A 14,069-nucleotide genomic window follows, 5' to 3' on the forward strand; every position below is an offset into this window, starting at 1 on the left:
CGGGGTTTCGGGACTGTGTCGGCTCTGGGGTTGCTGGCTGGAACAGGCCGGGCATTGGTCAGTGGGCGGTGAGCAATTGCACTGTGCATCACTCATTTGCGTATTCTGTTATCACTGTTGTTATCATTATAATTTTATTTTAATTAGTAAATAGTTTTTATCTCAACCTGTGAGTCTCCTTGCCCTTTTCCTTCCAATTCTCTCCCCTACTCCCTGGGGGAGGGTGAGAGAGCAGGCTGTGTTTGGCTGCAAGGTTCAAGCCAAAAGGGTGAAACCACCACACCTGTAGATGAAAATTAACAAAGCAGTTTGGACACTGTGTTTATGCTGCCTCTTTTAAAGTCAAGAGTGAAGAGTTGACGTTCAGTCATTTTTGTTCTCTATTTCCATTCTTTTTTCACTGAATTTGAGTTGTTTCTGTTTCATGCTGTGCTTTCCTAGAGCATGCTGCTTTGCCCGCTTGGGATTTCTGTTTCAGTTTTGTGTGGCTGTGTGCGATGTGCTTACTTAATTATTTATTTATCCATTCAGTCAGACATTTATTTTTATTCTTGCTGCTACCAGTATGTTTCTTCCTTCCCATTATCTTTGAGATTAGGGGCAGCTAACTGCAGCTAGTTTGCTCCTAATTTAGGGCTGAATCCAATTTCAGTTAGAGTGAGTGAAAATATCCCTTTGAACATAGAGGAATTGGTAAACAGTTTTTGCTGGAGAGCATGGTCTGGTCAAGCTGATCTCAGTAGCTGACCTTCAGTCTTGCCGTGTTCTCCTTGAAATGGTTCAGTCTGAGGGTTTGTAAGCAGTAAATTGAGTTAAGGAAGTGTCAGAGGGAACTGCATAGAACAAAAACCCACTTGTGCAGTCCCTAGCATTGCAGGGAGCCCTTTCCTGCTTTCCTGGGGCTGTCTGCAGGCAGCTGCTTTGGGTTTGAAGCCAGAGCATTAGAAGACTTGGTCTTCCCCTTCAGTTATGCTGGGTCCTTGCAAACAAAAATGGCAAAAGGCAGATTCTGACCAGGTTATGGCTCTTCTTGGGTACATTAATGGTACATGGGGAAGGAAATACAGCAAAAACCAACCTGAGCATAAGAGAGAATGATAACTTATTTCCAAATTTCTGTGCTTACTAGTGGGCTTTTCTTGGGGATTGAAAAAAAAGCTGCCTTAATTATATAGTCTTGTATATTGCTGTTCAAACTTGTATATTGCATGTGACATGAGTGTTTGCTAAACATTAAACAGTAACCAGCTGTCTCAGCAGATCACTGCTTTGTTCTTCCAGAGCTGTGCTACCCAGTAATGCAGGGATGGGAGTTGTTCATCTCCATGCACAACTTGGGCGTCCCGCTCTGCTTCTGAGTCTGCTGCAGTTCAGAGCAGAGAGGCTGTTGCAGAAATCAGATGTGTACTGTCAAGCAATTGCATCTGCAAATGACAGTGAACTTTTACAGTATATTTTATAATTGTATCTCTGCCTCTTGTCTTCTAAAAGTCTAATGCAGCAGCAGAAGAGGGGATGTTTCAGTTGCTTTCCTGACCCACTGTGTCACTGGAATTAAATGTGATGGCAACTCTGCCAGTAGCAACTCACAACTGTCTGTACCAACTTTATTTCTATTGCCTTTATATTGAAGGTGCTGTGGATATAATTACCCAACAGTCTAACAATACTTAGTTTAACATAACCTTGATATTTTATTATGTTTTTGTAAAAAAAAGAAAAAAAAAGTTTCCTGTAGTCGGATGCCAAGCACAGCAGCCTAAGAAACTGAAAAAACTCTTAGCTTTCTAACAGCAGTTTTGCAACATGTCAGAAATATATCATTCTTGTTAAAAGAAACTGTGAGCCTTGGGAAGCAAGGTGAGTGATGGTTGGAGTCGAAGGCCAGTCTGCACCAGAGCTGCTCCCTGGGGCACGGAGTGTGTCTGGAGGAGGAGGAAATGATACCACCCTGGGCAGGACGGTAGGGCCGGAGAGATAGCAAGCTGTTTGTGAAAGCTTCTTGCAGCCCACAATAGTTTTTGGGAGGGTGTATCCTGTAGGCCTAATGAAACACTGAAAATATAGCATTGTTGGGAGTTACTTGCGAGGGAAAGAAGAGCAAAGCTTTATATATATTTTTTTCTTTTTTTTTTTTCTCCTGTAAACCTAATCTTGAAATTTGTGTGAATTCTTTGTTATATGTGAAGAATAATTGTGAAGCTCCCATTTATAATATTTGGTCTTATTTATTTAATTCTTTGAGTGTCATGTTAAAATGCCTAATAATATTAGTGGATTATGTAGGATCCCCCACAAACTGTTAGCTGCAGTCCTTACAGAACAGTAGTGTCTATGTATTGAGCTGCCACTGGTTATTTGCAGTCTGTTTCTACTGTAATGGTTTTGTAGCTGTGCCAGGTGGCCTAGGTAGTGGTTTAGTATTCTTTTTTTAGATAAATAAATAAACAGATAAAGTGCTGTCATGCTCATGCTATTTCTGGAAATGCATACAGTGGCCACTGGTACTTTTGGTGAGCCACAGGGTCCAGGTTGAGTTGGAAGGGTAGGCAGCCAGTCAGGCAGATGTACCTGCCTCTTAAGGTCTCCTCATGAGGCCTTTGGGAGTCTAATCCTCTCTGTGTGTTCTCATAACAAAGTAATTTGTCTCTCTCTTTTAATGAGACTCATTGTTTAATCTCTGCAAGACTAAAGAAAGCATTTTTGTTATTGAAATTTGCTCATTGAACCAGTTGAATTGGAGGAAGTTGCAGAAACATCCAGTATCACAAGGTTTCACTGTTTCTGGATGGTCTATTTTTTAATAGGATTTAAAAAGAGCAAGAAGTAATAGTAAGGTCAATTGTAGATGGTGTTTCTGCTGTGAAGGAAAAGCAGCGCACAGCTGGCCAGTCTGCTGTCCTGTGGGTACCAGTGGGATGGTGCTGGGATTTCTGGCAAGTCAGAACAGCCTGTGCAGCAGACCTCAAAGGAGCCAGCCACTTGGGTGTCCTGCAGGGACATTCACTGAATTCAGAATTCATTACACAAAACATACACAAAACAAATATTTAACTATTGGAAGTCTTGCTTATATTCCTGGAGTCTTGACACTTGCAGGTATACGTGAGCGTACATATGGATGCTGCCAGTTGCAAAGACAAAGCGTGGTCCAGAGCCTTCCCTGAGTGGTGTGGTCATGGGCAGCTGGTTTTGCTGGAATGTCACAGAATATGGGCTTTCTGTGTTTTGTCCCTGTGGTCCTGCTCTGCTCCCTACCTGCTGCTGTCTGGAGGCATCTTGGCTGGGGGAAGATGATGGACTCAGTTTCACTTTGCACAATCAAGCTGCAAGAGCTTCTCTGATAAAAGCCAGTGGGTTTTTTTAATGACTCTTGATTAAAGTCAGCTTAGCTTGGCTCACATGTATAAAGTTAGGGATGTGCAGAGTCTGATCTCCTTTCCTTGGGTGGCTTTTCTTTTGTATGCTTGAAGGTGCAGAGGTTCTCTCTGATATAATTTTGTGCTCACTGTAGTGGAGCAGTGTTTACTACTGCGTGTATCACGCCTGGCCCTGATAGTGAGTATACAGTTGGGCCCAGGGCCAAGAAATGGCATTTGGGCAAGGCTATTGTTCTTGCTGCTTCGTTAGCAAACTACTCAAATGAGTTGAAGCAGCAGTGTGCACCTTCTGCTCCTCTTCTCTGCTGCTGAAATAGCAAGGAAAAGCTTCATATTTTCCCTTGATAATAAGTGGTTCTTGTTGCAGAAAGTATGGTGTTGGGGTCAGAATAAATTTCCGTGGTTCATGAAAATTTTCTTTATGTCTGTAACTTTTGACTTTTTCCTCTTCCATGAGACTGTATCTTTTTGCTTAAGTTATTGTTGTAGACCATAACCGCGCTCATGATACACCACAACAAATGTATGTTTTTGTTTTGAGGATGATGCTCCTAAGAGTTTGATTGGTTTAAATTGGTATCAAAACTTGTAAATAAGTAGAAATGGATTAAGGCACAAAATCTAACCTGTTATCTAAATGTTGCGGGAGATAGAGAAAATGAAAACTGAGTTGAATTCAGAGGCTCTTTGTACAGTGACTTTTTCCTTTTGTTGGCTTTACTTTTGAGCTGTGTCCAGGATAGAGGGCTGTATGGTTGGGTTGCTAAGGCCTTGTTTACCAATGCTAATAGCATTAGTGACTTTTCTGGCAGAGTACAGCACTTTCATGCCTGTGCCAGTTCCGCTTTGTGCCACCCTTTGCTTAGGACTGCATCATTTCCTCCTCCTTCTCAGTGTTGCTTGGCTTTGCTTAACCCTGGGTTTGCTTAAGCCTGATCCTGCAAAGATTTATTTTTATTCTGTGTGAGTAATCGCATTGCTTAATTTATGCTTTGAAATCAAGCATGTAAATCCGAAGGAATTGGCCTTTGATTCTCTATTTCCTCTTATTGCAAGGAAATAACTTTGCTGTTGTATACCTGCTCAGAATAATTTGTGCAGGAAAACGAATGAAAACGTATCCTTGGGATGTCATCTTGTCAAGTTCTTTGTGTTAAACCCTGTGTAAGCAGCGTTGCAGTGAGTTTGGACCTGCCTGCTTAAAATCCAATTTTAATATTTAATAACAAGAGTGTATTTTCAGGAGTAGCTTCCGCTTTCAGGGCGCCCACCATCTCAGGGAGATGATGGATCCACTCGTCTTCTTTTAGTGTAGCCCACTTTCTCAGTTTGCTACAGGCAGCAGCCAAACGTGAAATACTCTGTGAGATGGGTAAACTGAACTGCCCAGCACTGTGCAAACGTGAAAAGCACCAGTTATCAAGCTGATGATCTTGATGATTTTGGGGTCTTCCTGTTCCTGGCCATGTGGGTCATAACCTGCACCTTTTCTGTCACAGTATAGATGCTTTGCTGCCTGCTCTCAGTTAATTGCAGTATTTAATAGTTTTATTTCTATATATCTTAGTCTATATACAAATAAAATGTAAAGAGGAGATCAGTGCTGGCTAAAAGGTTTGTGGTTTGTGGGGGTTTTTTGTTTTGTTTTTAAAAAGGAGATAAGTACTTGGTGCAGTTACATTAGAGGAGTGCCCTTCTTGCTGAATCCTAGGCATTAAGCATCTGGAAAGTAAGCACAGGAAACATTAGGCACTACTAATAAAGTTTAAAGACTTCACTTCTGAATGTCTGTGGATTGCAGATATTGACCCAACTTTTAATGTGAGTACCTGCAAATTTTAATGCAAGTTCTGAAGAAGTAGAAAATGAATGAATTACAGATGCAGAGATCTTGTGTCTTTACACCATCTGTTCTCCTTAGTGGCATGGATTTAATTTCTTTGGCCTGTTAATCAGGGACAATAGCAATAATTGTCACAGATCTTTCCCTGAATAATAGTGGCATGGAGGTACTCAAGGCTGGGGTAAAGCTCCTTAAAATGTTAAGGGAGAAGAAGGTACAAACTAACATCAGATAAGCAAGTATGAATGAGAAGTGCTGATGAACAGTCTGAGGGAGCAGTATGAAGATTAAACTGGAGGAGAAGCAGTCAGGAATGCAGAATGCAGCTATGCCTGCAGGGTCATCTTCAAGTCTGTTACCTCCATGCTGTTTAGTGAAAGTTGTGGTTATTTTCTGAACATCTTGAAAGCTGTTGCATTTCCTCCATTTCTTATGAAGTCTTCATTTTTGCCTTCTAACCCTGCTTCAGGTGTGGCTGTAGGTAAGGCTGTCAGGGTAATTCACATAGAATAAAAGCTGCCACTGGTAATTAGCAGGAGAAGTGGCTTGTTGAGTTTCTTTAGCTCTTAGGAGACGGTGGGGATGGTTGAGAGCAGACTCTTCCATGCTACTTACACTGTTGTCTGATTAGAGCCCTCACTTTAAAATTAAATGTAAAGCCTAAAACAGTGTTGCTTTGAGGAGCTCTCACTCTGTCTTTATAGTAGTTAACATGGGGGAACTACAACGTGTGACTTGTCGTGTCAAGTTTCCTAAGTTTGCTGTGTGGTTAGATGTAAACTGCACGTTTCTAGCCCAACAATCCTAAATATAGAAGAACAAAGTCTTCTTATCTGAGTGACTTTCATACCAATATGGTCTCTCTTGTGTAAATGGATATGAAAAATCATGAAGTCTTGCTGCAGTTACTGACGATGTCTTTGAGTTCTTGCATTTGATTATCACAAGACGAGAATTTTCTGATTACATTGTGATTTCCAGGAGGACACTCTTACTCTTTGTAGAGCCAGAGAAATAAACTAAAAATACTATGAGTTGGTTTAACAATGCGGGAATTCATTGCCCCAGCATGGCTTGTCACACGTTACTCTCTGCAGACTGCATGGGTTATTCATAAGTATCTTTAAAGTGGATGATCTCAGTTGTTTTGCTGAGGAAACCAGAGAGAGAGATTCCCAAGTTGCCTCATGAGTTAGTGTACACCAATACAAGAAATATGGAAATACTTTCCCTGGAGATTGAGCATAATTTGCCTGGAAAGGAAACACCAACTGCCCCTGAAAGTGATGAAAATCTGTGTTACAGGAGATACGGCACAGAAATAGATGGTTTGGACTATATGTATGTTAAAGTAAGTAGAATACATTTGGTTGTTTTTTTGCTTTTAGCATTGGTGAAGGCTGTATAGCCAAGCATATAATAGCTTAGTAGTATAATATTTTATTAATAGAGATTTAAAGTAAGTAAAGTTTTGACTTATGATCTGGAGATATAGAATTTTTCAAACATGCTAGACAATAATTTCATTGTTTAGGACATTGTCTCTCTCAGAAACATATTCTATGAGGAGAAGCACTTGCATAAGTTGTTAGAATTAGATGTCAGAGCACACTTATTCCTTGTGACAATTTTATGTATTGGAAATACAAAGACAATACAGACTTTTTGCAAACAATCAAATAGATAACGCTGTAGAGAAAAGGAGTCGAATAGTTTCTCTGAAGTTAACTATGGCATACAGTTTCCAACTAGCATGAAAATTTTAATTTCACTCCCTCTCCAACTTAGAGTTGTTTTCCATAATTTCTCGTGCTAGTCAGGGTGAGAATTGCATTAATGAAATGTCCTGGACCAGGCAGCACTCGGTGCCGGTGGTGCTGGCAGCCACACAGCCTTGCTGCACCCAGCGGCCCCGCGTGTGCTTTTCACTTGGGGGATTTACCAGGGCAGGGCTGGAGATCGCCAGGGAAGAAATGCAGCTGCTCTCTGCTCTCGGCGGAGAGGTTCTGAGAGCAATGCTGTGGCTGTTAACCCTAGTTCTGCTTTCACAGCTTCCCCCCACGCTTGTGGAGGCTCTTTGGGAGGTTTAACTCTGCTTGCTGGTTTTAAGTTAGAGCTTGCCAGGTCATCCATACAGTTTCTGGTTTCCTTGCATGGGGACTTGTTATTAATTTTCCATTAAAAAATGGTGGGACTAAATATAGCTTCATTAGATGTGCTTCAGTGCTGTTAGGTTGATGTTATAATACGGCAGAAAGGTGTCTGTGGTGTGGACTTGACCATAATGGCAGAGTTATGTTCTGGGTTAGCTAGGTAAAACTAGTTTTCCCTGAATAACTCAAGCTAAGTCAGTAAAAGCTCTGTTTTAATGGTGGAACTACATCTCAGTGTGGGGCTTCTGTGTCATTTTAACAAAGAGTAATCAGTTAATTTTTGATTTTTAGAACCTCAAGAAGGTATTTTACTTTTAATGTGAAATTTGGGGGGGGGCGGCTAGGATTAAGTAAAAACAAAAGAATGCTGTTTGGACTTGAGCTCAACTTTACAGAAAGACAGTCAGAAAAGTACAGCCTTAGCTACTGTCAAAGTTTGTGCCAAATATATTTCCTTTAATTTTTAACTTTTGAATTAAGCTTTCACAGTTAAGTCAGCAATTTTCCGTACTCCAGATGTTTTACAGATAACAGAAAATGTAGCCTTATTTCAGCTCTGTAAGTTAGGTGATCAATTATGCCTCTACTACTTTTTTCTCAATAAATTCTTGTTTCAAACTCCAGTACACAGCGGAGTGCATCTGTCTGATCAATACCGCCCTTTCTTTTCCCTTCCTGCCTAAGCAAGGGTTAGATACACCAAATAATCTCATGGCAGTGATGCAGATGGCTCTGTGCTGAAGTAGAGACACTGAGACAAAAGACAACGCTTCCTCTTTCTGCATGTATGAACCCAAGATGAACAACCAGCTGCAGCCACTGCTATGAGCCCCTTCTGTTCCTGAGCAAAACTTGGGCTGTGCTGCGTGTTGTGAGAAACAGTTCCATTATCCTGCTTGTTATGGGAGAGGTTTCTAGAAACTCTTGGGAAAATAATTTTTAAAAGCTTCTGTAAGATCTTAAATCCATTTAAGAACTTGAGAAGAGGAAATAAATGTTTCATTGTGTGACATTAGCATGTAAAAATATATAAGAAACATAAGAGTCTTGACTGAATTTGTACCAGTGGTCTGGAAATAATACTTGTTTCAGCATTTAGTTAATTATGCTGTGAAGTCTGTATTATGACTTGCATCATTTTAGTGTTAAAACAAAATCCTACAACCACTTGTTTCATTTGGCCTCATAGTATTTGTTTTCTTGGATCTTAAATTCAAGTATCCATAAAGTTAATCATGACATGTTCAATGTATTTATTGTGTATTCCTTAAGTATTGGCTTTTTAAAAAAATATTTTTAAATTTGAGTATTTTTGTAATATACCCACAACATTCACTGTAAGCACACAAGCATGAAATCATGGATCCTTTTCCTAATATTCTTTCTTCAATACAACATGTCCCATTAGCTTAATATTCAGAGGATGGATGTAGTTGTTTCATTTGCTCTTAAATTTCTTGTGGCCGCTTTTCTACAACTCTTGTTTTTCAGGTTGGATGAATTAAGTGTTTTAAGGCAGACTTATAATTAACTTCTTTTTTAAATCACTAGCGTGTAATTCAGTGTTGGCTTTTGTATTGGTGGTAGGGATCGAAATGCAATACAGTGTATGCCTCTCTCTGTGGGTATGACCCCAAGTGAAGTTTTACATGAGTCAGAATGTTTTCCTGTCGCTCAGGCTGGGGTAGGCGTCACGCTTCTGCTCAGCATTTTCGCCAGTCTTATTGTGGTTATTCAGCTGTTTTGGTTCTCAAGTAGTGACCAAAACACTGGTGGTTTTGATCTAGCTGTAGTTGCAATCCTTTTTGAAGATCTTTTAGAGCCACATTCATTCCTTTGACAAGTCTAGAAATCAAAACTGTTTCAAACACATGATTTTCTTAAACATTGATTTTCCTTTGAATACATTTTTTAAGCCTGGTTTACTTTCAGTGAACATTTATTGAGAAGTGTGCTGAATTGAATGAGAATAGCATACTGCAGCAAGTAAGATAGATGAACTGCTGTTTCACGGGGGTTTTATTGTGGGCTGTAGGGTGGCCAGTGGCTGGTGAGGTGTGAGGAATCCTCTGTGCAGACAGGGCAGGTGGCGAGCTGCCGGGACATCACTCCTTGTCCCCACCACTACCAGGATCCTGCGCGGGAGGACATTGGGAAGGATGTAGCTGCATTTTCCTGTCAACACGCTGGCCAGGCCAGTGTCTGTCCCAGTCTTTGGCATTTTGTGAAACTTGTTTATTTTTCTGTAATTGATAATACAGCCCTAATTAAGCCCTGTTAGAAGCATCATGTGGGCAAATTCATGATGTACCCAAGCAGTGTTGCATGTGACGTCCCATCACTGTCCAGTGGTTTTCAGCGACGGGTGCTACTGCCATCACAAGCTGAATAAGTCACAGAGTACAAGATTGTAATTGTGGCTGCTGGCTGAGGATGGCTGCTCAGGCAGGATGGAGGGGAAACTGTGTGAAAAGGGGTCTGTGAAATACAGCAGGAGCTGACAAATGCTGTTCCTGTTCACAGCAGCTTAGGGGGATGAATGGGCAGCGTTTTGATAGCTAAAGTATTGTCTGGGTTGGTAATGACTGAGTATAAACTAGATCTGTTTCCCCGTGTATGATGTTTTGAAGAGGAGGTCAGGTACAATCAACATAAAATGTAGAAAACTATGTTTTTAAAGATGAAGAAAATTCACAACTTTTAATAAATATCATGCATTTTAACTCCTTTAAAATGTTTCTTATAAAAATCATATCAACTACAACCTGGGACTATAATTGTTCTTTGATAGATTTGGTATTTTAAAGTAATACACTGAGTTTTCTGGGCTTCAGTGCATAGATTTGCAGGGTGATCGTTTTCTCTGAATTCCAGTGGAAAGGTTGCTAATAATTGTAATATTTAAAGAAATTTAAAAAATTACATTTCTGTTTGCTGATCAAATTTGCCTGTAGTAGCATGTATATATATCCAGTGTTTGTGATTTAGCTTTTATTGCTTCACTTGGAGGTCAGGTGAGGTTTCAGGTAAATGTAAGTCAATGGACATTTTCCTAGTGGCTGAAGATGCAAATTGTGCTGCAGTGATTCTTTGTGGGATGCTGGTAGGTTTTGATTGTACCTTGTACAATCAAGGCATGTTTGGCAAACAATGTCCAAGTTGGTTTTGGTGTGACAAGTCACTAGGCCTTAAATACAAAGAATGCCTTATGAGAATGCTTAAAAGAAATAAATAAAGAAAAAAACAAACCACAAACTTTTATATTTTTAGGATTCAAATACAGTAGATTACATACTCGAGGATGATGGATTTATTTTAATTGGGCTGTGATTCAAGTAGTTTCTTTGTGTGCAGTGAAGGATACAGTGTCTTTATGTGCCTAACCTTGAGTATCACAGGCACTTTGGCCCAGATTTACAAGCCCGGTGTGGGTAATACTCAAACTCATAGTCATGGTGTCTTAGGGTGTAGCTCAGTGCCTGGGTCACCACTGTCCCCCTGCTGCTCTTCGGGAGCTCTGTGTGCAGCCAGTCAGGGAATTCCCACAAGTCACAGATTTATGTGATAACTTGGGGCTTTTGGTCGTCCTGTTAGAGAAACTAACTATAGGAGATTATTTTTTCAGATAAAACGTTAATATAAATCGTCACATGTGTTTTCTCTACTATATACCATTATATAAACATCTTTTTAAATTAATACTTTCTAAATATCAGGCCTTAAACTGTACAAGAGATGTAAATGGCTGTTGCTGAGCAGTAAGGCAGAAATACATTCCATGTCTAAAGAATGCTACTGCCTTTAAGAAAATTGATAATTTTTGTTTTGATTCTTTTGCAAAGTTAATGATGCCGCTTCCCTCAGGCCATGAGAAAAATTTAGATGAGCTGGTCAGAGGTTTTGCAGCAGCCTGCTTGTCATGGAAGTGCTCTACTTTCTGATCCTCCCTGATTACTTGGCATTTTTGTGAAAGGAGAGTTAAGTCTTGTCTTTCTTTTCAAAGTGCAACTGGTAACAGCACTTTGTTATTAGAAATGCAGTGCTTCCCTGGCACTGCCTGCATATTGCAGGACAGATGGCAGAAATTTTAGTGGTTTCAGCAGTGGAAGAAACAGGACATCCTCTCCCCTCGTGTGTGAGTGATCAGGATCTCTTTGTAGGGGATCCAGGCTGGTCAAGTTAAGACTTGTGTTTGACCTGTTACTCATATGGCTGCGCATCTGCTTATTGTTGTTAATATAAAAGCTGAAGTTCTCTGTTTCAAGTGTTTCTAATCTTAGTATTATCATCCATGGTGGTGGCACTGTGAACCAAGTATAGGGGAAATACAAAGCTGAAAGGAAGTTATTCTAATAGCATAAAATTATGTTTTCAGAGCAACCCCATCCATGGAAATCACACAGCTCAGAAATCCTTGTCCAGTAAGTTTGCGTTTTGCATAGGTAAGTTCAACACTTCTGCAGTGTGAACTTCTACAACTTTGTGCTCTGTTTTGTTGTTATGCTTGGCTAGCAGAGACATTTTTCTTTTTCCAGCCTAACAATGCAGCCTGCTCTCTCCAGGTGTCCGTGTTCAGTTATCAACGAGTTCACATTGAATGATTTTGGTAAAATTTGGCTTTGACTATCACCAGCTGTTGCTGTTTCATCGACTTCTTCAGCTAGTGCTTCCAGAATTGACAGTATCTCTTTGATCCGAACATTAATGAGCTGCTTATTCCTACCCAAAAAGCAGATTGTTCTTGAAAGAGAGAGGGGCAATGTCTCTCCTAAGTTTTTCATGACGCTGTCTGTAAATAAATAAATAGATGATCTCTGCTGAAATGAAAATCGTACAAGTTAACTTGTAGGGGTAGAGAAACTGGGGACAGCTTTTTATGAGTTGAAGTTTCCTTTTTCTTCTTAGAATGTAGATAATTTAATGAACTCTTTCAGCTCTTACTGAAAGAGCTGTTAAGTTGGGAAAATAACTGTATCTCCTTCTGCAGTATTTCTGATTGTGCAGTGGAAGTAGAAAACTTTGACTGCTGAAGGGACTGTTGAGCCACTTGTATTGCTGATTCCGTTCTGTCAGCAATGTCAATTAGTACTTCAAGAGGTTCATATATCAGAAGAGAGGCTTTGTGAGTCATATGGTCTTGTTTGATAGATAATTATTATAGTCTGCTGATTTCTTCATGTGATCTAAGATGAAATCATGAGGTATGAGAGAATACTGTGATTTCCTATTATATTTTCTTATTGTGTAAATTATTAGTAATAAAGCTAGCTTTCTGACCCATCACTAAAAAATGAAAACTTCTTCCTGTATTTTTTTCTGCTATGAACTCTTTTAAAGTCCCTATGTAGATACAGGTAAGCATTGCCTTTCAGCAGCCCAACTTGTCCTTTCTTGAACAAAATATGGTGATTTCACACTTCCATGTGATTTTGGAGATGGTGGGTTGTTGTTTTTTTACATTAGTCTGCTGAGGCTGGAAGAGAGTCTGGGCAAGAAACTGAGCTTTGATATAGTCTTGTCAATATGCATTTAATTATTTGTTTTCCTTCTGAATCCAGGAGTATCTCATCTGTGTGCCTTATATTTTCATTCTGATTTTTTTATAAACTAGTTTTGAGTAAGTGATGGTCCTGTGAGTGCTCAGCTTAAGATAGCTGGCTGCTGTCCCCAGCCCAGAGTGCCAGCATGATGGTGGGGCATCTGCCCTTTGTCGTAGGGCGGACAGATAGGCTGCATGTCCTCCGCATGGCTCTTCCAGTTCTACGTCTCTGATGCAGAAGGGAAGAAGTCATCAGTGGTGAGCCAGGAACATACCCGCAGAGAAAGCACAATGTTATTACCTGGATAGCAAAGCTAAGTTTGTTAGAACCACATCAATACTGAAATGTACAGTGCAGGTGACACTATTGGTAAGCTTGGGGTGACATGAAAGTGAAATTTCATTCACTGCCTTTCCTCTAGTAAATTGTACTGTTATCTCCCCTATCAGCAGTTTTATTCTGGTGGTTCAAAATTTGCACTGAACTGTTACAGAGAGTAATATATTAATTGATCATAATCAGGCACAATTTCACTAAAGTTCAATTGATTCTTGCTGTAATTTTTATTGTCATTACAGTGTATTTTTAGGCTAGAATTTCCTTCCCTTTTTAGAAGGCTGATTTATAAATTCAGTGTCTCTTGAATTTTATCGTATTTTAGTCTTATTTTAATGTAGTTGTAAACTTGATTTTATATGCTAATAAATAAAGAGGGATGAATAGTAGAGATGCTAGGGTAAGGTATTTCCCAAGAGAGAGGCCCTTGGTCCCGTTCCCAGCAGTGGTGGTGCTTTGTTTTCTGCTATAGGGTTGGATCCCACTAAAAGCTGTAGGCAGCAATGGGGTTTTAAGATCAACTGATTATATAAAGATAGAATGAAAATCTGATTTTGCAAATCATTCTGCTAAATTAATGAGGTGAGAATGTTGTGAAATGATTCAGTGCTTATAATTAGGAACATCTCTCTCTTTCCTCCCACCTGTCCTTCTTACCAGGTGTTTTCTTTGGCAGGAATTTGAGGCTAGGCAGTGATGCTAGAGATGTGAAGCTACAGCATAGTGCTCATAGGATGACTTTAGTATCTGTAGGGTTATGTCATGTGGAAGGTTCAGCTGCCTGCAGTAACCTAGTTTCTATGGTGATCTGTTTTCT

At 39.9% G+C, this 14,069-nt stretch overlaps 1 protein-coding gene across 1 annotated transcript in view; it reads left to right on the forward strand.

The window, feature by feature from the left end:
• Positions 1-6,439: 6,439 nt before the first annotated feature.
• Positions 6,440-14,069, forward strand: part of MYO5A (myosin VA) — a 91,477-nt gene continuing 83,847 nt past the window's right edge. The window contains exon 1 of the mRNA XM_010176738.1: positions 6,440-6,574. Within this exon, the coding sequence (XP_010175040.1) occupies positions 6,440-6,574 (135 nt within the window). The remainder of the gene's footprint in view (positions 6,575-14,069) is intronic.

This window comes from Antrostomus carolinensis, unplaced genomic scaffold (assembly GCF_000700745.2).
Source record: "Antrostomus carolinensis isolate BGI_N321 unplaced genomic scaffold, ASM70074v2 scaffold14830, whole genome shotgun sequence".
NCBI classification, from domain to species: Eukaryota; Metazoa; Chordata; class Aves; order Caprimulgiformes; family Caprimulgidae; genus Antrostomus; species Antrostomus carolinensis.